Below are 25,531 nucleotides of genomic sequence, written 5' to 3' on the forward strand. Positions count from 1 at the left end.
CTTGGCCAATGATAGAGTTGTGGGAAGATTATACGAGGTAATAAATATAAAGTGTTTGGTGGGGTACCTTATACATTGGAAGCTCTGAACAGATGCCAACTATCATTATCATCATTGCTACTATTAATAGCACTTGGAATTGGCAGAACATGGGGACAAGGGAGGCTGTTCTGGGACTCTGGCTTGGGCAAGTGCCTTTCACAGAAGTGGCAGTTCAGAAGGGGAGGAGGTGGGTTGGGCCATAAATGGAGGTATGGCTGCTGGTGCTCTGCTCTCAGCAAAAAGGAGGGTTTGGTTTGTAGACAGAGGTGGTGATGAAGACAAAGGGAAGAATAGTATTGCCCTGGGGGTGAGGTAAGAGGGGAACAAGACATGACTGTGGTACCCCAGTGACACTGGAGGAGAGGAAGGAGGAGCTGGGGCTTGGAGAGAAGCGTGTGATCAGCAGTGTCAGATGTTGCTCAGGTCAGGCAGAGAAGGCTAGAAGCCCAGTGCTGGATGTAGTTATAGGACATAATCGTGGCCTCACTAAGACTTCCGGGGGCTGGCAGTAGGGGCAGGTGCCAATGGGAGTGGAACTTATAAAATGGAAACAGTGGTGTAGATGTGTTTAAAAAGGCAGGCACTGTTGGGGTGCTTATGTAAGGCCTGTAGTTATTTTTTATATGGGGTGCTCTTGAGCTCCAGCTTCCCTAGCTCATTAATGGCAGCTCTGCTCTTCAAGATATTCACATACCTCTGTAAAAACCTCCCCTGCCCCACACCCAGTCCAGCACCAAAACCTTTGCCTTCCAATGTACCCAGAATTCAGCGGTCTTAAACTGGAGCAGGTGGGGCAGAGACAAAGAAAACTGTCCATGAGTTGCGAATTGTTGAAGTTGCATGATGGGTACCCGGGACTTACTTTTGTCCATGTGCTTGAAATTTATCATAATCAAAGATTTTTAGAGCTCACATGGATATATACTCTTAGCAGTTGTATATCGTATACTATACATACATGCTTATTTATGATCTCTATGTCACAAATAGTATTAATGAAAATGATACATAAATATAAGTACATTTTATATAGATCACACATACACATATCTCCGGAATCTGACCACATCCCACCCCTCTACTGTCGGATGCACCATCATCATTTCCCACCTGGGTTTCCTCAGGAACCTCCTGACAAGTCACTCCACTCCCACCCTTGTCCCCACGGTCTGTTTGGCGGCAGAGTGCTTCTGTTACCTGCTGGCCAGATGGTAGAGCTGCATTCTTTGGAGCGCCCTGTGTCTTAGCCTCTGCAGCTCCTGCCCTGGCCTCTGCTCCTGGGGGTGCTTTCCAGCTCACTCCTGCTCAAGAGGTTGTAATTTGCTGTCCCCACTCCTGGATGCTTTCCTCTGTTATAGCAAAGGTTCTCTCCCTTCCTCACTTCATCCAGACCTTCCATCACACTTTGACCTTGCAGGCCTTGCTGCTGCTGTGCCCACCTTTGTACTCACCACTTGCAACAAGCACCTTTTTACGGATCCCCAGCACCTAAAACAGTGTCCAGCACCTAGTCAAGGTCTCAGAAGACACTTGTTGAATGAATGGAGCTCCATTTCACAGAGAGGGACAGGTGAGACTTGGCCTAAGTAACAAGTAACTTGGCCTAAGTAACAAGGGTCATAGCTGGGACTGGAAGGCAGCACTGTTTGGACCCTGAAATCCTTGCGCCCAGCACAAGATACATGGGATGCTCAGCACAGATAAGGGAGGATTCCTCTGAGGGAGCACAGGGACAGAGGGAGCTGAGGTAGGCAGGTCCGTAGTCCCGGCTTTGCTGAGCTGACAATGCAGCAGCCCCCTAGGCTGGATGTTTCTCTTTTCTTTGAGAAGTAGGTGGAAGGCCCTTCTTCTGAGAGAGAGGGAACCAGCTGATAGTGTGCAGGAACTCTCTGTCCCCAGTGCGTAAATGTCACTTCTGGCTCAGAGTTGGACTAGTGACTCATCTTTTCCCATCTTACCCCCTCTGCCAGCCCAGCCTGGCAGGCCAGGGCTGGGTGAAGACTCCCAAAAATGCAACAGTGTAAAGCCTTCCTCTCTTTGGCAACGTAGGCTCTGATTGGCCCAAGAGGGTCCAGCCCATGGAGGAGAGATGCTGGGTTTCCTGAGACCACCTCTCCTAGGGAGGAGCTGAACTGAGCTAAGAGCTCCTGCCCCTAGTTATCCAGGGAGTGCTCCTGGCCCCTTCCTGCCCTTGTTTTAATCAGGTTCCTTTCCTCATGGATCAGACATCAGCTTTTTTTTTTTTTTTAAATCAGTCTTTGACTCCCAGAGGGAAATGAATGTATGGTCTTTATAGGAAATGTGGGAAAACATAGATTAAAAGAAAGAAGAGAGATAGCTTTTCTAATGCTGAGTGAGTGCTGAGACTACTTCTCACCTAGGACGCTGGGTTTGGCTGCCCGGTGCACCCTCCTCCAGCTAGTGAGAGCAACAGGCCATTAGACTGGGGTCTGTAGTGATGACAGCTGGCTGGGGCTTCCCACCACCTCAGGTTTCAGGAAGAGTGTTGGGCTGTAATCTTGTCCAATTGACGATGTTGCTAAATTTAATTTTGGCATCTGCGTCACTGGTGACCACATAGTAGCATCTGCCCAGGCAGTGCCCTGGCTGGGGGCGTTTCTGAACGACGCTTTGAGAGACTCACTTTCCACAAGAGGAGGCAATGTGGAGGGGAAAGGAGAGAGCACAGCAGAAAGTGAGGTTGTAAGTAGAAAATTGTTTCTGGGATTTCAAATGGCTTCGTCATGGGGCCCTCCGTTGCTGCTGAGAAATCAGTTGATCTGGGAAAGTTTGTTGCAGATCATTTATTCTGTTGCTTTTGGGTGGAGCCAAATGGAGATAATGAGACTTTATGACTTTTATTTTTCAGAGTGGAAGTGGGCAGTGTGTGTGGGAGGGGTGATTGTGGATATACTCAGCAGCTCTGACACCAGCGTGGAAGTCTGGAAAGACTGGGTAACAGCTGGCCAGCTGTTTTATGCCAGGCCGCCCTCTCTGTAACATGGTAGGCCTGACTCTCTCCCTCCAGGGCTTCCTAGAAGGGAGTCAGCCCAAGGGAGGAAAGGTTTTTGAGTTTGCTCAGACTGACCAACCAAGATAATATGCCGATGCCACTTTCCAGGTGATCATAACCAAAAGTGATAAGCTCTTAGACCCAATAAAGCCCAACTTCCAAGCTGCTTGGCCATGAGGAAATAAGATGCAGGCTCTTGTCCTCCTGGGCCCAGCTGCTGCTTGTCCAGAGCAGTTCAGAAGGTCGGCCTAGGAGAAACCCCTGATGTAACCTGGGTTGTTTTCTGACTTCTCATCTGAGCAGCAGACAGAAGTGTTTGGTGCCGAGCTCACCGGAAACTCTCATGTGTGTCTCACTTCTCACTTGAGCCCCAGTCCCTCTTCCAGTGAAACGTCCCAGGCCTGGGGTTCCCAGAGTGCCAGGGGGCTCCCCATCCTGGGCCCCATGACCAGCATCTCCCTCCCACTCAGTGAGCGCTATCTCTTCCTAAATCTCCTCTTGTGCATTGCTCAGGGTTTACCTTATGCATGAAAGAAATGAGACCACACAGTTAGAGAAAATTCCAGCTAACACTTACCTCCTGGGTCAGTCCCCAGGTAGTGCTGACCCTAGCCAACAGTAACTGGCACATACATTATTTCCTCTTCTTTTTCTTTGTCTTTCCTGGCTGGGCCTACCTGCCTGATGTTACCAGCAGTGACTTGTTCTGTGATTCTGTGAGGTGTCCCTCATCCTTGGAAGGTCCCTAGTCCCCTCTGGCTCAATGCACACTACCATGACAATAGTTCCGCTGCCTGGAACAGTCCCAGAGGCACAGGCCAGAGCTGCGGTGGCTGAGGATGTGGCTCCCTGGGGACCTCTAGTGGTGGTGCTTGGGCAGCCCTGTAGGCACTGTGTGCCCAGTCACAGGGCCCTTCCAAAAGTTTGGTTTGGAATACTTCCTTGGAGGTCCTAAGTGACCTTGTCTCTCCAATGCTTTAGTTCTAGTTTTTGTTCTTGGTTTTTTTTTCCTTCCATTTAGTTCTGCCACATGGAATTCCACTCAAACATGTCATAATCTTGTTTACTGGAGAGGACAGTGAGTCAAAGGTGATGCTACCTGGGGATGAATTGTTCCTCGAATTTCTGGGTGGGAAGGGATGTGGGAGAGCTACCTCACATATTCACCCTGGACTCCGCTGCCCTTCCAAAGTGTACTATCCTCCTCTTAACCCTCCTTTATGTAAGACTTCTTTGTGGTGCTCGACCGTGGGTGAATTGGTGTCCCGGTAACACAGGCTTAGAAGGCAGGGGAATTGCAGGTGGGACACAATATGTTCTCAGGCCCCTATGGGTCACAGGGACAGTTCGGTTCCTACTCTGGATAACCCAAGGGATACGCAGCTCTGGTACCTGCTCCTGAATTTTCCTGCTCCAGGCTGAGCCTCCCCAGCTCCCTGTGCTGTCTGTCATGGCTTCTTCCCTCACCTCTACTTGGGTACAAGTGAGAGACCCACTCAATTTTTATTTTATTTTTTTATGTTTGCATAGAGCTGGGGTATAGGCCATAGATGCAGGGGTTGAGAGGATTCACCAGACACGGAGTGGGGAGCAGAACATGCGGATCTATTTAGCAGTGAAACACACTGCTGAGGGGAGCAGTGGGCAAGCCAGGAGAGGTTTGCTACACCATATGTGGGTTAGCTCCTTGGCTGGGGATGGAACTCAGGCCATAGCAGTGATAGTGCTGAGACTTAACCCCTAGGCCACCAGGAAGGCCCACCACTCAATTTTGAGAGCAGTTCCTGGAGAAGTTGTCATGGCTGTTGCTCCTTGGACAGCTCCTGTCATGGCCTCTGTTAGCCCAAACGATGTACAATGTGAGTTCTCACTGCTCCAGGGTTACTAGCTCCTCTGACTTGTAGCATCGCTATAGGTGTTCCCACCAGGTTCTAGGCTCCCCAGGGAGCAAACCCTCCTGTTTGTTCCTGATTTCTGTTTGAGACTGATTTCTGAGTCCTACCACTTTGCAAGGCGTTCTGTACTTCTGGGCAGCCCTCTGCTCCAGATACCTCTCAGACATTCACAGTGGAAACCACTGCTGACAGACTTGACCACTGACCACGACTTGCTGCTTCCAGCACTCTGGGTGCTGGCCTGGGCTCAGGGGCAGTCTGGCGAGGGACCTGAGACCTTGCTCCCTCACTCTAGTCCCTTCACAGTCTAGGAGCCACCAGTCAATTGGTGAGCCTTTGTTCACAGAGGTAGTGACTCTGGAGTCTCCAATGATGAGAGCCCTCCAGAAATTGAATGGGCTGTCGATAAAATGTAGGGAACTCCCAGTTTAGAGAGGTGCCAAACAGGTTGGTGACAATACTATAAAAGTCATGCATCAGCCAGATGATAAGTGTTTGGACCTTGGAGTCACAGTGAGTTTTGGGTTCAAATCCTGGCAATGCTCCTTACCAGCTGTGTGACCTGAACAAGACACCTATCCTCTCTGCCTCAGCAGTTTTGAGGGAGTACCAGAGGATGTGTGGGTGGTACCAGACAGGCTGGCCACTTCGAGAGCTGTGATTGTGAGGTGACTTTGAGATATCTGCCTGCTCCAGATGTCCTCCTGGAACCCTGACATCCGTGCCCAAGCTTCCTCCCCCTCCTTGTGGGCAGTTGTTGGAGGAACTTCCTCCAGATCAGGTCCCCACCCTAGGAGTTTGCTTACTTTCTTTCAGCTCAGTTATTGTCCCTCATTGCCCCTCCACACCATCCCAGGACCCCTCCACCAACTGGTCTGCCTTCTGAAGAACTCCTTAGAGTCCTAAGAACACAGGCCAGTGTCCCCAAAGACCAAAGTGAAAGACAAACATATCAGGTCTCTTTTGTCACTATCTTTATTTCAGGCTTCCAATTGACACAGTCAGTGACCCCCTCCCCTCCCCCCTACACACCATAGGCAGTGTTCTAGGCTACTCTTTTATATATTATTAACTCTTTGATAACATATTTTAATATTTAACTTTAAATACAAGGAAAAACAATAAATTACTCCTTGGTTAAGGGGTGATTGCTGACTGACAGACAGGAGTGACTATTCTGGTCGTTTTGCTGTCCCCAGCCTTGGATGAGGCCCAGCAGTCCAGTGAGGTAGCAGAAATTTGCATACAGTACTTAATCCCAGGGACTTCTACCGCCCACTATTTTAGTGCTGGAGCCCCAAGTCTCTGGGCCTGTAACTCCAAGTCTTGCCAGCAACAGTCCCTCCCTAGTCCTACTACAGACAAACACACTTGTTTAAATAACACACAGTAATAAATAAGGCTAGGAAGAAATGTGACCAAACTGCTCTTTGCCTTACTTGCTCTTGTGTAAACCAGGCCCCTCTCCTACCACTTCTCTGGCTAGTGTGGCGCCCACTGTGATGCTCGCTTGTTATGGGTAGGGGGAGGCTGTGGGGAGCAATGTTTGCATCCTTCTCACCAAACTTGGAGCCCCAGATAGAGGAGGCCCAGCAGGCTGAGGCCCGGGCACCAGGGCAAAGGGCAGCTGGGGTCAGCTAGGGTGAAGGCATGCAGCACAGGCTAGGGTCTAAGCTAAGGAAATCTTACCCCCCTCCCCATCCCCCCTTCCTACCTCCCCAAGAAATTTCTGACATCTGAAAGAAAATGAATCTACAGTTGAAATAGTCATGGTCTCCCTTTGCAAATAATGCAAGGTTTGTCATGCTTATTTTCGACTGTGTCGGAATAATTTCTTTAAATGGGTTAGCAGGTTCTTTGCAAACTGAATCACTTCAATCTTGGTGTCTCGGACAAGAGTGCTGGAACCCTGCTGCAGAACAAAGAGACCAGATGTTAGTGGGACACCAGCGCAAGATTAACTAGTGCCCGCCAGGGGATTTCCAGGGACTGTCTCATCTAATACAAAAGCCCCCAGGAGGTGGGTACTGTAATTACCCACATTGTACAGGTGGAGGAACTGAAGCTCAGGTAGGAGCTCATAGCCCTCATGCGCAGGTCCTGGAAATCCCACAGACCATGTCCCTGCTGCCACAGTGGACCCACCCCTGGGAGGATGTACACCTCAGATGCTCAGCCATGCTCCACTAGGAGTGCCCAGGGTGAGCTCAGGGCCAGCAGGAGTGGCACAGGGTGGGTGCTGGGGGCAGGGATCCTTACCCTGTCTTTAGGCGGAGGGCAGAACTTGTCCAGCATCCTCCGGGTCCTTCGGATGGCAGTGCAGTTGGAGACATTTTTCAGGGATTCCACGACTGCACAGAATTGCTGGGGAGGGGGAGACCACCACAGGACATCAGGCCCTGCTGGGGTCCCCCAGCCAAATGGCTTGGGTAGCACCTTCAGTGAATTTACTGGAGGAGGGCAGCTGAGGGGTCTGGTGGGAGTCACTGAGAGGTGGGTGGGCTCAGATTATAAGGGGAGAAACGGAAGCTCCTAAAGTTTGTTTGGAGCCCCCAGCCATGTGAGCATCATGTCCCTGGCCCGCAGCCTCACCCACCTCCCTCCCAGCGTCCCAAGTGGTCCTTACCACATCGGCCGTCAGGTTGACGCTCCATACCATGCTGCCATTGCAGAGGGGCACCTGAGGGGGCAAAAAGACAGTGAGCCAAGTACTCATAAGGATCCATGTCTGCCCCCAGCCAGACTCCATGGGGATCAGCCTTGCTGGTGTCTGGTTGTACATGAAATCAGAGCTGAGAGAAAAAGTGGTAAGGGGCAAGTCTTGCATGAAGTTTTCCACAGTCAGGCAGGAAGACTGAAAATACCAGGCTGGTTAATAGGGGGCCTTATAGGGGTTGGGAGGGGCCAGGGCAAGGTCAGGTGAGAGAGGGGGCGATCAAGCCAATCAGACAGGGGGCACTGGGAGTCTGGTGAATAGCCTGCCTTCTGAATCGGGGGACACCGTAGTTCAGGGTGTAAGCACTCTGATCATGGTCAGGACTGGTTTGAATCTGGCTTTTGTCAGTTAACCTCACTGAAGCTTAGCCTGTAAAATGGGGTCATCATACCTGCCTCTTGAGGTGCTTGGCAGCAATGAAATGAGATGTAAGGCATCTTGCCTCAGGCCTGGCACATAATCTGTGCTCAGAAAGTGAGTCAGCACCAGTGGGGAGAGGAGGCGGCTTTACTAATGAACCCGTCCACGAGAATGGGATTAATAACAACGATGCTGTAAATAATGAGCCCGTTATTGCATTCAAATCCATTTGGAAAATGCCAAATGGTTCTAGGACTATGCTTGCCCTTTTTGCTTCCCTCTGTTTAGGAATGGCAGAGTAGGAGCTGGCTTTGGCAGGCAGGGCCAGGCAGGGAGCAGGTGGCCCCTAGGGGACTCTGCCAGATCTCCTAGTGGTCCATCCATAGTGTTGCACCTCCCTGCCTGGCTCCCGTCTTCCTCATGGCCTGGTCCGTCCCCTGGTGTGGGGTGTCTTCATCCCAGGCATCTCAGGAGCAGGCCCAGCCTTTGTGGCTCAGGCCATGACCAGTACTCATGCTTAGAGTCACCTACCCCAGCAGCCTCTGAGCCAGAATGCTGGCCAGCGGGCACTCACCTTAGGGTTCTGGGTGATGTTGCTGAGCTCCATAATGAGTTCCCTCAGTTGGTCCTCCTTGAGCGTCTTGGAGGAAGGCACAGAGCTTGGGGAGGTGAGGCCACCAAGGCAGGTAAGAGCAAGGACCACAGTCAACCAGAGTGCCATGGAGCCCACAGGAGGAGTCAGGAGCAGACAAGTAGATTGACCTCTGCTGAGTGGCTTGTGGCCTTGGCAGCTTGTGGCACTTTTATAAGCCCCAATAGTGACGTTGCACTCTCTTTGTCAGGCAAGATCTAAACCACATCTTACTAATCTTGATTTTTACTTTTTTTGGAAAATCCAGCATTACATAAAGGAGAGTTTGATTTCTTCTGGACTTATTTGAAGGGTCTGAATACTTTCTAAGATTTGGATGGGCTTATTCCAGAGGTAGGCAAGAGAACCTTCAGGGCAGCCTGGCATCAACCTTGTCAGCTAGAGCTCCAGTAGTTTCATGATCTCCTGTCCTTTGACCCCTTTGGGTCACCAGAAGTGCTGGGCAGACTACCGGACGTGGGGATTTGGAGGTTTTATTTTCTCAGTGAGCTGGTCTCTTATATTGCTGAGTGACACTTGCTTTGGATGCAAAATTCATACAGGGTAAAAGAAGGAGAGTGAAGTTTACTTAATTTGGCCTACCCAATTTGGGAAGTAGCATAGAGGTTCAGCTTCCCGGGCTTAAAGATGCAGTCAGATTCAGGGGTTCTTCTGGGACCTTTCCTTTGCAAAGTTGTTTTGATGATAACTCAGCACAGGCAGCCTGAACATTGGGTGACCTATCCAGGCCTTCATTGTGATCTCAGCCAACTCTGTCTGACTATTCTGTTGCTACTGAGACTAATGCCCACCTTTCCCTGGAATCACAGATAACTTTTTGCAGAATGAAGACTGGAGGTTAGCTCCTGGCTCCCCAGTGCTCAGCATACCCAGCAGGGCATGTAGCCATTTTCCTGCTTTCCCCTTCTCTGAAGTCTTCTGCAAACCTGCAAATAGAGGCCACAGCATTTGCCTACAGGGTGCTCTATCAAGCTTTCTCCCCTTGCTCTCCTAAGGCAGTGCCTTCCCCTCCAGGTCCCCCTCTCTGCCTGCCCTGGCCTCCTCTGTTCTCCCTCCAGTGGGGCTCAACCTCTCCAGAAGGGTCTTCCAAGGGATGCTGGTGCTGTGGTTCCCCTGCAGAAGCCTTCCAGCCTTGCTCATCCTCTCTTCCACTGGTAACATGGTTCCCACCATCTCTGTCTGATGTTCACAACCCCCAAACTTCCCAGCCTGATTGCAAGCTTTGCGGCCAGCCCCGGTCCCTCGTGGCACCCTAGTGCCTGGCTTGCTGGCCTCTTGGTGGTGTGACCCCTCCATGGACCTCAGTTTCTTCATCTGTAAAATAGGGCTAAAGGCACTTTCCTTGGGGTCTCTGATGGGGAAAGGAGTGGGAAACCACCGCGAGCTGCACAAATCCTGTTCTAAGATGAGTCAATGCCCCCTGTGCTCCCAAGGCCAGCAAACCTGTGGTGAGCAGTAGGCAGGCACGTCCCTGCCCCTGCGCGTGGGAGAAGCTGCATAGGCCTGGCGGTGGCAGCGATGCCCTGTGGAGATAGGAGCCTTATGTAATGGGAGATGGGCTGATAGCGGCATCTGCTTGGTGGTGGCGGGTGCTGGCGGGAGGGATGAGGGTGCAGACCCGCCTCTCTGCCAAGTTGTGAAGTTCCCGCCCCTTCCCCTGCGCAGCTCTGAGGCCGGGGAGTGGACCGCAGAGGTGGAAGTGATCGCGGCAAAAAGGGCAGGCGCTGGATAAGCTGGCGGTGCAGCTCCCAGAGCGCTGACACCGGCGGCGCGTGGGTGGCGCGCACGCCTTGTGACCTGCATCTGGTCTCTGACTCTAAGATCCAGGGTCCCTGGACCGAGCTGTCAGCCCCTCCTCTACTGCCACCAAGGGACGCCGGGCAGGGTCCTCAGTCCCCAGAGGAGCCCCAGCTGTCTGTGAACCGATGGAGGTTGATTTCAGCAGCGCTCCATTCACACTCGGATAACTGTAATCAACACAAACTACTAAAGGGCTATTCTGGGCACTTAACACACGTGGCCTACAACTGTTTTACAGCTGGTGGCCTGGGCTCCCAAGCTGGGTTTTACAGGTACAAAAGTGCGGGCTCAGGACGGAGGAGGAGCCTCGCCAGGGACCCAGGGCGGGGCAGGTGGCCTCACTGCCTGGTGCTCCCCAGGAGCACAAAGGTTGGGACTGACCTTCCTGGGGACAGCGTAGTCCTGGCAAAAGTTTCTAAAAATGTTTCCAATTTTCTGCAACTTTCGGTCACCATTGGAAAGAAAAGATGCACAGTAGGAGTAAAGGTTAGGCGAGTTGGTTTAGTAATTTAAAGTATCTAACCTGTAAGATTTTTATTTTTATAAAAGTGACATGCATGTGATCTTGAAAAATCAAGTAATTTAAGGAGATTGAATAACGGGTGTTTTGAAAATCAGAAAATCTTTTCTGCACATCTTGTGAGTGAGGCACTGACTGTTCTATTTTATTCCCCACTGTCTTTTAAAGGATGATTGCTTCTTCTGTTTCAGGTCAACAAGACCTCTCTTCCAAGGTCTTGCCATGCAGTCAGTTGTGCTGTGCAGTCCGTTGTTTAACCAACAAAATGAGCTTATTTGGAAACAACAAAAAGGAAATTTGTAAAGTGCAGTCACACTAGAGAGACAAATGGGCGCTTCCCTAGACCCACACCCAGTAACCTCCTCATATAGCCTGTTGAGGGCTCCTGCTTGGGGGGAAGAACATCACTTCCTGTGGGATGTGCAATGTTGGGCATTGTAGTTTGCTGATTGCACATGCTTAGGAACTCTCTTCTAGCCTCCCTACCTCATTTAAATGGGGTTTCTATATATTCATTTTTACCCTCAGGAGCAAAAAGTTAACCTGACTTATTGTCGGTTCTTAAAACACAGGTGTCCTCTCCTGCGATGCAACCCATTGTATGTACAATTGCCATCTGGTTCTATTGGTACCCATCTGTAGGAATTGGAGTTCAGGGAATTTTTTTTTTTTCTAAAACAAAAAAAAAAAAAAGGACTCTATTGGCTCACAAAACCTTTAAAGTCCCAAAGTAGGGCATGTTTTAGGTACAACTGTATCTAGGGCCTCCAGAAAAATGACATCTGAACTTTGTTCTCTTTCTTTTCTGCTAGCCTCTGAGTTTCTCAGATAGAATCTCTCCACAAGGTACAAATCCAGGCTGACGTAGTCTTTAGTTGGTAGGATCTCCATAGGGGGAAGCTTCTTTCTAGTAGGTTCAGCAGAAGTTATGTTGAGGGCCCTCTTTAGCCTGACTTGAGTTAAATGTCCATTCTATTTTTTAAAAAGATTTATTTATGCATACAAGAACTGGGGTACAGGCCAGAGGTGTGTGTTGGGGTGTGTGTGTGTGAGAGGATTCACCAGAGACAGAGTGGGGAACAAAACAAGCAGATTGACTGAAATACACTGCTGAGAGGAGCAGCAGGCGAGACAGGAGAGGTCTGCTGTGCCATGTGGGTAGCTCCCTGGCCAGGGATTGAACTTGGGCTGCAATGGCTGCAGATAGCTTCATAGGTTGCGTCTTAACCTCTTGCACCACCAGGGAGGCCCCATGTCCATTCTTTTTTTTTTTTTTTAAACTATTTTTTTTTTTTTAAAGATTTACTTATTTATTTATGCAAGCATTGGGTACAGTCAGAAGCGCAGGAGGGTGAGAGAATTCACCAGAGCCAGAGCGGGGAACAGAACAGGCAGAGTGATGAAGTACACTGCTGAGGGGAGCAGCGGGCGGCAGGAGAGGTCTGCGCGCCATGTGGGACCCTCACTGGCGGCTGGGGATCGAACCGGTGCTGCAGAGGCTGTGGGCAGCTTCGCAGCCTAGCGCTCAACCGCTGCGCCACCAGGGGAGGCCCCCCATGTCCATTCTTTAATGGCTGTGGCTAGGATGCTGCAGGCCCAAGTCATGTACGCACCTAAGCCACAGCCAGCAGTTTCCCTACACTAAATAAGCGTTCTGTTACCAGAAGATAGGGAAAGAGATGCTGAATAAAAACAACACGCCCATACATTATCCATTGGAAAAGCTGGTAAAGGATATAAACCACAGTAAAACTGTAAATGTCCAACAAAAATGAAAATAACCTCAACCTCACCACCAATCAGGAAAATGAAGAAAACATCTTTTTTTCTTTTTTGTCCACAAGATAAAAATTATCAACTGTAGGGCTCTCCTAGTGGCCTATGGGTTAAATCTCAGTGCTATTACCACTAAGGCCTGAGTTCAATCCCTGGCCAGGGAGCTAACCCACATATGGCACAGCAAATCTCTCCTGTCTTGCTCTCTGCTCCCCTTAGCAGTACATTTCAGTAGATCTGCCTGGTCTGCTCCCCACTCTGTCTCTGGTGAATCCTCTCACTCCCCCACCCCCATCTCTAGCCTACACCCAATTCTTCTGTGCAAAAAAAAAAAAAAAAGAAATCAATTGTAGGTAAGGCTATATGAGGGTTTGAGTACTTTCTGTACAGTTGTTAAAAATATGAACATCTTGGGACAGCTAAAGTTGGTCTGCTGGAGAGAAAACTCTTTAACTCAACAATGCACCATCCTAAACAAATATTCACATAAATGCAGAAAGATATATGCAAAAGATGTCTACTTCAGTGATGTAGTGTGACAACAGATAAGAGAATAATAGTTTCTGTGCTATTGAATTCTAGTTTACCATTAAAGCAATTTAAAGACCTTGAGATGCTTTCAAGACCAAAAAAACCCACATGTATGTGATCCTGTTTATGTAAAAACATCACTTATATGTCTGTGTGTACATACATGCAAATACATGGAAAAGAGACTAGAAGGATATATACTAAAATTTTGACAGTGGAAAGGTCTTAATTTTCTTTATCTGTCTTGTTATTAAGGCATTGCTACTCCTGCTTTTTTTTTGTTAGTATTATAATACATCTTTCTTCCTTCATTTACCTTTATTTTATTTTTCCATTCATTTGCTTTATATTCTGTATATTCTACTTTATCCTACATGTAATATGTCTTGATATTTGAAGTAAGTTTATACAGATGACCGTGAACAAGGGTTTCAACTGTGCAGATCTACTTATATGTGGATTTTTTGGGTAAACAGACAACAGAAATTTATAGTATCAATAAGTACAGTACAGTTCTGTAACTATTTTCTGTATGATTTTCCTAATAACATTTTCTTTTCTCCATTTTAATAAATATTGGTAAGTACAATACAGTCCTATAAATGTTTTCCTTGTGATTTTCCTAATCTTTTCTTTTTCTGTTACATACGGTAAGAACAGTATATAACGCACAGAATACAATATGTAATGCATATACAAAACATGTATTAATTGAGCTGTTAATGTTATTGGCAAAGCTTCCACTCCACAGCAGGCTGTTAGTAGTTAAGTTTTGGGGGACTTATAAGGATTTCCAGCTATGCCAAGGGATCAGCGCTCCTACCTCCCTGTAGTTCAAGAGTCAGTTATAGTTAGGTCTTGTTTCTTGACCGACTCTGACAATCTGTGATAACTGGTACACTTAGGCTGTTCAAAAGAATTGCTGATAACAGTTAAATTACTATCTACCATCAGTGTTACCATTTCACTGACCATCTGTACATCTGTTGCCCTTATTCTTTGGTTTTATTTCTGTTCCACTCCTTTTCTGGATTTTGTGGTTTTAACTGAGCATGTCATATGATTCTGTTTTCTCTCTTTTTAGTATATTTGTTACACTTTACCTTTTTAGTGATTGCCCTAGAGTGGGCAGTATACATTCACAGGGAGCCCCAGCTAGTGTTCAGATAATACTACACTGTTTCATGTGTTGTGTTAGTATCTTGTAACAATAAAATGATTCTAATTTTTCCCTTTCATCCCTTGTGTTACAGTTGTCAGTCATTTCATTTATATGTATATTTATTTGTGTATAATATATACAAATCTGCTTATGTATGTGTATATATACACACATATAAGCATATATAATCAAATACATTGTGATTTTTTTTAAAGATTTATTTATACAGGAACTGGGGTACAGTCAGAGGCATGGGAGGGTGAGAGGATTCACCAGAGACAGAGTGGGGAGCAGAACAGGCAGATGGATGGAAGACACTGCTGAGGGGAGCAGCAGGAGAGATAGGAGGGGTCTGCCATGCCATGTGGGTTTCTCCCTGGTTGGCCGGGAATTGAACCGGCATTGCAGAAGCTGCAGACAGCTTCACTTCTTTCTTCTCTGATGCTGTTCTTTTCTTTATGTAGATTTTAGTTTTATCATTTTCCTTCTCGCTGAAGAATTTCCTTTAATATTTCTTGAAAGTTTCCCTCTTGCATATTCCTTTAATTTTTGTTTGTCTGATAAAATCTTTAGTTTTCCTTTAGTTTTTTTTTAAGATTTATTTTTATTTATGCATACAAGAACTGGGGTGTAGGCCAGAGGTACAGGGGGTGAGACGGAGTGGGGAGCAGAACAGCAGATTGACTGAAATACACTGCTAAGGGGAGTAGCTGGTGAGACAGGAGATGTCTGCTGCACCATGTGGGTAGCTCCCTGGCTGGGGGTCGAACTCATGCTGCAGTGGCTGCAGAAAGCTTCATAGTCCTGAATAAAATCATTCTAATAGGCAAATGCATACATAAGTATTTTATACCTAAAAGTGAACTCTTTGTCATTGTAAATAATCAGTCTAGTGTGGTAGACATTGTAAACAATCACAAATAACTTTCATAACAATTATAAGCTAATTTGTTCATTAAGTAAACGTTTCTCAAGTAAATGTTGAGTGCTTGCGATGTGCTAGCACTAAACAAAACAGCACAGTTCTTGCCTTCTTGGTGGTATACTCTAGTGGAGACAGATAACTATGTAACTATATAACTATATGTAATGCCATATAGATACAGATTTGTAGATACATAGCATGTCAGATAGTGACAGGTGCAATTTACAAGGAAAAATTTCAGGCAGATAGGCAGAATGGATGTCATTATATACTATTGTATGTGGGATGATAAGGAAAGTTCTCACAAAGAAGTTGTATTTTGAGCAGGGACCTGAGGGATGTGAGGAGATAACTATGCAGTTACCTGGAGTAAAACGTTTCCATGCTCAAAGAACGGCAAGTGCAAACACACTGTAGTTGGAGAACGCCCATTTTGTTGACGATTAGTGAGGACTCTGGCATAGCTGGAAGGAATCAGAGGGAAGCACCGGAAGATACTATCAGAGAGGTCAATAGGACTAGAGCACAAAGAGCCTTGAAAGCCTTTTTCATGATGAGTGAACCTTGGTACCAAGGGAGGTTTTAAGTAAGGGAGTTAGATGACTTGATTAACCTCTTTTTAAGAAAAAAAATAACAATATGTTATATTTATAGTTCTCTATTTATAAAAAATTTCATTTACAGAAAAGTTGCAGAAATAGTACCCTCCACCAAACTACCCTGTTGACCTCCCTCCTCCATTCTCACCTCTCTCTGATAACCATTATATTCTTTCACTGAGTTTAATTTATTCCTACTGCATTTTGTATGTGAATGATTTTTAGTTATTTGTATTCCATAGAGAAGTGAAACCAACCTTATCTGTCTTTCATTTTTTCATATAACATAATCATCTCAGGGTCTATTTTCTCCCAAATGCTACTGTTTCATCTTTTTCATAGTTGTGTAATATTCCAGTGAGTATCTCTCCTACAGTTTTGTTTTCTATTTATCTGTTAAAGGGCACTTGCAGACTGTGCTGCTAGGTCCATAAGCATAGATAAATCTTTGCATAATAGAGTTCCATATTATTTGGATAAATACCTAATAGAGATATTGCCAGATCACATGGAATTTCCATTTTTAATTTCTTAATCTCCAATACCATTTTCCGTAGAGGCTGCACTTGTATTGCTACCAAAGGTGGATGAGTTAAAAATAGTCATACATCACACATCTGACAAGGGCTAATGTTCAAACTTTATAAACTTTACAAATCAAAAAATGGGCAAAGTTTCTAAATAGACACTTTTCTTATATATATATATATATTTCATTTATTTATTTTTTAAATAATAAATTTTATTTATATATATATATATATTTTAAAGGTTGGGTTTTGTTTCTTTTCTTTTTCTAAAGATTTATTTATTTATACAAGCACTGGGTACAATAAGAAGCGCGGGAGGGCGAGAGAATTCACCAGAGTCAGAGCAGAGAGCAGAGCATGCAGACTGAGGAAGTACACTGCTGAGGGGGAGCAGTGGGCGGCAGGAGAGGTCTGCACGCCATGTGGGACCCTCACCTGGTGGCCGGGGATCGAACTGGTGCTGCAGATATATATATTTAAAGAGCTGCAGATATATATATATATATATTTAAAGAGCAGGTTTATTAGGGAAGGGATAGGATAGTAAAAGACACTTTGCATAGACACAAGTGGGCAGTGCAACCTTGCCAACATTTGTTGATTCCATTCCTTTTTATTTTGGCCATTCTCATAAAGGCTAGATGCTATCTCAATGTGGTTTTTATTTGCATTTCCCTTAAAATAAGTAATGTTGAACAGTTTTTCAGACTATCTGTAGGCCATCTGAATGTGTTCTTTAGAAAAGTGTCTATTTAGGCAGCCCTCTGTCTGCCTACTTGTGACTATGCAGGGGCTTCCTTTCACCAGCTCTCCTCTGTAGGGCAGCTTCCTGCCTGCCTGTGACTTGTATCATGCTGGGACTTCTCTTCACTGACCTCCCTCAGCAGAGGCCGCTCTTTTCAAGGCCGCCCAGCTGCAACCATGCAGGCTTCTCTCAGCAAACCTGTCCCTCTCGCTTCCTGCCTGCTTGTGTCTATGCAAGTGTCTTTTACTATCCTATCCCTTCCCTAATGAACCTGCTCTTTAAATATATATATATATATATATATATATATATATATATATATATATATATATATACACACACACAAAAGAAATGTGTCTAGTTAGAAACTTTGCCCATTTTTTGATTTGTAAAATTTGTGAAGTTTGGACATTAGCCCTTGTCAGATGTGTGGTGTGTGACTATTTTTTCCCATTGTATAGGCTGCCATTTTGGTTTGGTGGTGGTTTCTTCTGAGGCACAAAAGATTTTTAGTTTGATGTAGTAACACTTGCCCCAAATACATCTTTGTGGTAGATGTCCTGTAGTGTGTCCCCTATGTTTTCTTTCAAGTACTTTATGGTTTCAGTTCTTACATCCAGATCTTTCACCCATTTTGAATTAATTTTTTTAAAGATTTATTTATTTATGCATACAAGAACTGGGGTACAGGCCAGAGGTGTGGGGGTGGTGGTGAGAGAATTCACCCGAGACAGAGTGGGGAACAGAACAGGCAGATCTACTGAAATACACTGCTGAGGGGAGCAGCGGGCGAGACAGGAGAGGTCACCTCCCTGGCCAGGGATTGAATTCGTGTTGCAGTGGCCTTGGATTGCTTCACAGTGCTGTGACCCAAACCCTTGCGCCACCAGGAAGGCCCCCAATGCCATTTATTAAAGAGACTATATTTTCTCCATTGTGTGGCTATAGCTCCTTTGTCAGAGATTGTCTGTATTTGTGTGGGTTTTATCTCAGGGCTTTCTGTTCCATTCCATTGGTCTGAGTTTCTGTTTTTGTTCCAGTACCATACTGTTGCTGTGTAACATAGTTTGAAGGCAGGTAGTGTGATACCTCCATTGTTCTTTTTTTCCTCTCAGGATTACTTTAGCTATTCATGGACTTATGTGGTTCCATAAATTGGGCAATTGTTCTGTTTCCTTGAAAAAAATCATTGGCATTTGGATAGGCATTGCACTGAATCTGTAAATTGCTTTTAGTGATATGGTCATTTTAATGATGTTTGTTTTTCCAGTCCATGAACATGGTGTATCTTTCCATTTCTCTGTGTCTTATTCCCTTTAACATAGTTTTATAGTTTTCAATATATAGGTCCTTTACCTTCCTCATTAACTTTACTCCTAGGTAGTTTATTCTTTTTGGCATGATTGTAAATGGGATTGTATTCCTTATTTTTCTTTTTCCTGATACATTGTTTGCGTATAGAATTGCAACTGATACTTGTGTACTTTACTGACTTTATTGTTTTCTAGTAGATTTTTGGTAGAGTGTTTTGGATACTCTGTGATCTCTGACTAGTGAGTATTTCACTTCTTCTTTACCAATTTGGGTTCTTTTATGTCTTTTTCTTGCCTAGTTGTTTCAGCTAGGACTTCCAATACTATGCTGAATAGTTGTGATGGTGGGCATCCCTGTTACTAATTTTACTGGAAATGCTTTCAGTTTTTGAATATTATATTGTCTGTGTGTCTGTCATATATGGCTTATATAAGATTTATAAGATCCGGGCCTCCCCGGTGGCACAGCGGTTGAGCTCTGGGTTGCGAAGCTCCCTGCTGCCTCTGTGGCGCCGGTTCGATCCCCGGCTGCTCCCTGGCCACAGGAGGAGGGTCCCACATGGCGCGCAGACCTCTCCTGCCACCCGCTGCACCCCTCAGCAGTGTACTTGGGTCCTTCTGCCTGCTCTGCTCCCCGCTCTGGCTCTGGTGAATTCTCTCACCCTCCCTCACTTCTGACTGTACCCAGTGCTTGTATAAACAAACAAACAAATAAACAAACAAACAAATAAATAAATAATACATGCTTCTTTAAAAAAAAAAGATTTATAAGATCCACTTATTCCCATTTTCTTGAGTGTTTATTATCATAAATTGGTGTTGAATCTGTCAACACCAATTGAGAGGATCAGGTAGTTCTTATCCTTTTGTATGTCTGGTGAATGACCTTAATTTGTGTCTGTTGAACCAGCCTTGCATCCTTGGGAGAAAGTCTACTGATTGGGGTGGATGATTCTCTTGATCTGTTGCTGTATTCGGTTTGCGAGCATTTTGTTGAGGATTTTTATATCTGCGTTCATTAGAGATATTTGTCTATAATTTTCTCTTTTGTACTGTGTCTGTTTGGTTTTGGGATCAGGGAAATGTTGGCCTTATAGAAAGCGTTGGGGAATTTTCCTCTCTCTTCAATGCTTTGAAGAGGGAGTAGGAGTAGTTTGAGTAGGATAGGTACTAGTTTTTTCTCTTTTTTTTTTTGAAGGTTTGGTAGATTTTACTGGAGAAGCCATGTGGTCCTGGGGTTTTGTTAGTAGGGAGATTATTTATTACTCTCAATTTATTACTTGTATTGGACTGTTTAAGCTGTCTGTTTCATCCTGATTCAATCTTGAGAAGTTGTATGAGTCTAAAAATTTGTCCATTCCTATTTAGTTTGCCCACTTGGCTTGTACAGAGACTTTTGTAATAGTTTCTTATGATCCTATGAATTTCTGCAGTATCTGCAGTATCACTTCTTTCATTTTTGATTTCTTTTTTTTTTTTTTTTTTTTTTTAATAGAGGCATGCTTTTTATTTATTTGTTTGCTGGTTTGTTTTTTGTTTGTTTTGTTTATACATGCTCTGGGTACAGTCAGAAGCTTCACCAGAGCCTTGCTGAGTTGCGCGCCATGCGTCCTCCGGTGTCATGGGGATCGAACTTCGTCAACCGCTGCGCCATCATTTTTGATTTTCTTAACTTGGGCTTTTTCCTCTTCTTAAACCTTGCTAATTGCTTGTCAAATTTGTTTATTGTTTCAAAGAACCAACTCTTGGTTTCACTGATCTTTTGGACTTACTTTCTGTTTTCTACTTCTTTTAGTTTTGCTTGAATTTTTATTTCTTTCCACTGGTTTTTTGATGCTTTTGTTCTTTTTATAGTTCCTTAAGTTGCAAAGTTAGATTGCTTATTTGAGATTTCTTGTTTTTTTTTTTTTTTTTTTTTTTTTTTTTTTTGTTGTTGTTTTATGTTGGCCTATATTGCTATAGACTTCCATGTACCACTGCTTTTAGAACATCCCATAGAGTCTGGTAGCTTGTCTCTCCATTTTCAGCAGTCTTTACTTACTCTATGATCTCTTCATTGACCCAGGAGCTGTTTAGAAGCATTCTGTGTAGTCTCCACATGTTCTGGTTTATTCCAGGATTCATTTTGTGGTTAATTTCTAGCTTTATAGCATTGTGGTCTGTGTGAATGCTTGATGTATTTACTATTTTCTGTGACATGTTTTATGTCCTAGTAAGAATGTAATTTATTCTTGAGAATGTTCCATGGGTACAAGAGAAGAAAGTATATTCATTACTTTTGGGGTAGAAAGCTCTATCAGTGTCTGGTGAATCTGTCTACCCTAACACTTTATTTAAAGGCCTTTGTTTCTTTGTTAATTTTCTGCCTGGATGATCTGTCCCTTCATGTCAGTGGTGTGGTAAGATCTCTGAAAATTTTTGTATTTAGATTTGTTAGTAGCTGCTTTATGTAACTTGGTGCTCCTGCAGTAGATGCATAAATAGTAATAGCAGTTAAATCTTCTTGGTGAATTGTTCCCTTGATCATTATATAGTGTTCACCTTTGTCCCTGATTTTTTTTAAAAAAGATTTATTTATTTATTTATACAAGAACCGGGGTACAGGCCAGATGCACAGGAGGGTGAGAGGATTCACCAGAGACAGAGCAGGAAACAGAACAGGCAGACTGACGAAATACACTGCTGATGGGAGCAGCAGGCGAGACAGGAGAGGTCTGCTGTGCCATGTGGGATCTCGCTGGCCGGCTGGGATCGAACCTGCACTGCAGAGGCTGCGGACAGCTTCACAGTGCTGCGCTCAACCAGCTGCACGACCGGGGAAGCCCTCAAAAATAATTTTTGTCGTCTTAATGACAGTCTCTGTTTACTGAGACATCATTCATTTTTCTTTAATACTTAAGACATACTTTAGTTACTTGAACATGTGTATAATAATCAATTTAAACTTTTTGTTTAGCCTTCTTCAGAATAGTTTCTATTACTGCCTCTGTCCCCCACCCCATGTATGGGATATATATTCCTGCTTCTTTACATGTTTTGTAATTTATTGAAAACTAGACATTTAAAGTTATATAATGTGTCAGCTCTGAAAATCAGATTATCTCTTCCCAAGTGTTTATAATTATTGCTATTTATATTGTGAGTTTCGTGAAATAATTCTGTAAAACAGTATTCTTGGTCATGTGTGATCATTGAAGTCTCTACTCATTTAGCTTAATGGTAAATTAATGATTGGACAGAGGTTTCTTTTAATTCCTTGAGCTAATAAGTTTCCAAATCTTTGTCAAAGCAGAGTGTGTGGGGGTGGGGTGGAGGGTGGGGGGTGGGAATTACAACTGTGCCTTAGGCCTTTACTACTTGCCTGTGTGGAGTTTCAAGATCTGGCAGAAATGAGAGTTTAGGAACTTCTTAGGGCTGTCCTGTGTATGCTCAAAACTGTGACACATACATGAACTTGTAGATTCCCAGGAATATGGTCAAACTTGTCAAAACCCTCCTAAATATCTCCTCAAATATTCCCTTTTAAGTCTCTGGCTGGTCCCAACTAATAATGCGGTCATCAGCAGCTACAGTGTTAACCAATTACTACTGATTGCCTACAGCAGTTGGGCTACTTGCATAAAGAGCTCCAGACTCCAAAGACAGGCCCTGAAGATGGAGATTTTCAGCGAGGTTCCAGAGAGATCAAATGATGGTGGTTCTCTGGAGCAGAAGATTCTGAGGGCGCTCCAAATCCATGCAGCTCCCTTCAGTGGCTACTGCTTTCCACAGGTGCTTTCGTTGCGGGGCTGTTGGTTTTCAAAGTCACCTCAGAGATGTGGAGTTAGAGTAAGTTAAAATGCCCCAAACTTTTCTCTTTGATAATCACCTTTTCTTCGGTCGGGACCTGGGGGCAGTGGGTTGGCTGGGACAGGATTCTCATGTTTATGGAGAGGCAGATTTTTGGCACTGCTTATTATTTACTCACTTATGAGTTAGAGATCCTTTATATTCTAAAACTAATTTGACACTGATGCTAATACTTTAGATTCAATCCAGTACTGCAGGGTAGTTTTTCTAGCCTTTTTCCTTTCCTAATATGTAGAAGCCTTTCCTCCAGGGTGAGAAACTTGGTTTTTATTATCTACAAATGCATGTGTGTTTGATTTTAGTATATAAAATAACTTCAGAATTTCTAATCTGTTTCTTGTCTGCTTCTGTTTATTTACTTTTTACAAATTATTTAATTTTTGGCTGGTTGTTTATTTTTCCCCCTCACCATCATCCTTGCATCCCCTGGCTCTTCCCCACCCCACTCCATCGTAATAACCCCTCAGGATGTTGATTGGTGCCGACTGGTTTTTTTCAGTGTTTTATATTATTCAAATGTCAGCTTTGTAAATGTCCAGTATTCTTATTATTCTGACTTTGCTACACATAATTCTCAAACTACCTCTTATAAGGTTGAAAATGGCTGTATTTCATCCTTTTATGGCTATAAACAGTCTGTGGTGTGGCTATACCATATCTTCTTGACCTATCAATGAACATTTAAACTATTTGCATGTCCCAGCTAGTGTAAGTAATGCTGTTGGAAAGATGTGGAACATAAGGTCTTTTGTGTTTTGTTTTTATTTTTATTGGTGGCTGCGTAGTCTGTGGAGATCTGCCCGTGACTGGGATGAGGCGTTTGGCGGGGAGAGGCGGGAGCAAAGGGGGAGAGGAGGGAGCAAAGGGGAGAGGAGCACAGTGGGTTGCGGGGGCTCTGGCGGCGCTACCCAAGGGAGGAGTCCTGCTCTTCTAGAATACCGGCAAGAACGTAATTAAAAAATTAACGTAAAAAACCCTAAAAATGGAAACACCATACAATCTAGCGCATTCTGTAGCTAGCTTTCATCTCTCTCTCTCTCACGTCTTCTTGACCCAGTCATCTGGTTTGGGGCGCTGAGGTTGCCTCCGTGGCTGGGCTGTTATACACAGCGGTGTGAATGAACACTGGGAGGCAAGTTTTCTTTTGAATTACTATTTTTGAATGCCTGGGAGTGGAATTACTGGGTAAGAGGGCAGCTGCACTTCTGTAGGGGCAGGAATGGGCACAGTGCAGGTTTTCTTTTTTTTTTTTTTTTTTAAATTTTTTTTTTTTAAGATTTATTTATTTGTTTATACAAGCACTGGGTACAGTCAGAAGCGCGGGAGGGTGAGAGAATCCACCAGAGCCAGAGCAGGGAGCAGAGCAGGCAGAAGGACCGAAGTACACTGCTGAGGGGAGCAGCGGGCGGCAGGAGAGGTCTGCGCGCCATGCGGGACCCTCACCAAGTGGCCGGGGATCGAACCGGCGCTGCAGAGGCTGCGGGCAGCTTCGCAACCCAGCGCTCAACCGCTGCGCCACCGGGGAGGCCCACAGTGCAGGTTTTCTATGATTCTGTGCAGACAGGGTGAAGGAGTCCTGGAGCCCTCCCAGTGGCTTTTGCAGGCTTTTATTGGGATTTACCAGGTACACGGCAGGCAGGGGACTGGGGGGGCCGGGAGGCTGGCAGGCCTCCCAGCCCCCAGCAAGTCTTCGCTCTCTGGGCTCTCCGGCCTTCTCTGGTGGTCTCTGCTGCTCTGCTCTCTTGTGGTTCTGCTTCTTGTGGCATCCCCGTGACACCGCCCTTAAAAGGCCAGTCTTTGTCTCTGGTGAATCCTCTCACCCCCCACCCCAAAAACTCTGGCCTGTACCCCTGTTCTTGTATATAAATAAATAAATCTTAAAAAAAAGGCCAGTCTTAGCACAGGTGAATCCCATCTGCATAGGCCCACGCCCCACTCCAGGTGCCCGCCCCCAGGCATGCGTTCAGGACCGCAGGGTTCCCTCATCCATCCTGATGGCTGATGGTGGGAGGGCAGAAGAGCCTGATACTTTCTACCTTACCCTACACCTTCTAATCTTTGAGACCCCTCCGTACTGCTTTCTGTGAGGGCTGGACCAGTAAGAAGATTCCCTTTTCTCCACAACCTTGCCAACACTTACCGTTTCAGGTCTTTTTGATTTGAGCCATCCAAATCCATGTGAAGTGGTGTCACTGTGGTCTTGGTTCGCATTTCCCTGATAAGTGCTGGTGAACATTTTTCATATGCCTGTTTGTCACAGCTAAGTCTGCTGTGGGGAATTGCCTCTCTAATTCTTCTGACCAGTTTTTCATTGGGTTATTGATTTTCTTTTTGTTGGGTTGTATGAGTTCTTTGTAGATCTTGGATATCAGTCTCTTGTTAGATGTATGGCATGTGAAGATTTTCTCCCATTTACTAGGGTGTCTTTTCATTTTAGTTAGGGTTTCTTTCGCTATGCAGAAGCTTTTTAGTTTAGTGTAGTCCTAGTTTTTATGTTCTTTTTTTCCCTGTGGCCGTCTCTGCAGCCTTGATCTTGTTAACGTAGAAGGCATGTGGGTATGGGACACTTGTGCTTGATTATGGACACCTGAGCATGGGTATGCATGCATGTGCAAGTGTGCACACCTGTGCCTAGGAGGGAGGGGTAAAAGGGTGCATCACCCTGGGGTAGGGGGTTCAAATTGCTGTCTCTCTGCTGGCTTGTTTCCCCTGCTGACCATTAAAACGTATGAAAATGATGCTAGGGGGTCCACAATTCTCTTTCAAATTGCAAGAACTGACAGTGAACCTACCCAGTCTTGGGTGGTTGTAAAACGTCTATGTTTTATTTTGTGTTTTTATGCTTTCAGGTCTTCCATTTGAGTCTTTTATCCATTTTGAATTGATTTTTGTGTGTGGCGTGAGATAGTGGTCTATTTTCATTCTTTTGCATATGAGCATAAATGGTCTCAACACCATTTATTGAAGAGGGTTTCTTTGTTCCAGTGTATGTTCTACGCCCCTTTGTCATAGGTTAACTGTGTATGTGTGGCTTTATTTCTAGACTCTGAATTGTATTCCAGTACCAGGATGTTTCAGTTATTGTGACTCTATAATACAGTCT

At 45.1% G+C, this 25,531-nt stretch overlaps 2 protein-coding genes across 3 annotated transcripts in view; one reads left to right on the forward strand and one right to left on the reverse strand.

Annotated features, from left to right (window-relative positions):
- KIF3A (kinesin family member 3A) overlaps nucleotides 1-25,531 on the forward strand; it is a 196,958-nt gene that overhangs the window by 70,356 nt on the left and 101,071 nt on the right. The gene's annotated exons all lie outside the window — the stretch shown is intronic.
- On the reverse strand, nucleotides 6,706-9,611 carry IL13 (interleukin 13). Of its 2 annotated transcripts, none has more exons than XM_037508242.2 (4): nucleotides 8,601-9,611; nucleotides 7,577-7,630; nucleotides 7,210-7,314; nucleotides 6,706-6,859 (listed from the first exon to the last, which is right to left on the reverse strand). In XM_037508242.2, exons 1-4 carry the CDS (start codon nucleotides 8,745-8,747, stop codon nucleotides 6,758-6,760), a joined length of 408 nt encoding a protein of 135 aa, XP_037364139.1. In that variant the 5' UTR covers nucleotides 8,748-9,611; the 3' UTR covers nucleotides 6,706-6,757. The 2 variants fall into 2 exon arrangements, with proteins under 2 accessions (XP_037364139.1, XP_037364138.1); XM_037508241.2 differs by having other exon boundaries at nucleotides 6,706-6,862.

The sequence above is a fragment of the Talpa occidentalis genome, unplaced genomic scaffold (assembly GCF_014898055.3).
Source record: "Talpa occidentalis isolate TD23 unplaced genomic scaffold, MPIMG_talOcc4v2.1 talOcc4.13, whole genome shotgun sequence".
NCBI lineage: Eukaryota > Metazoa > Chordata > Mammalia > Eulipotyphla > Talpidae > Talpa > Talpa occidentalis.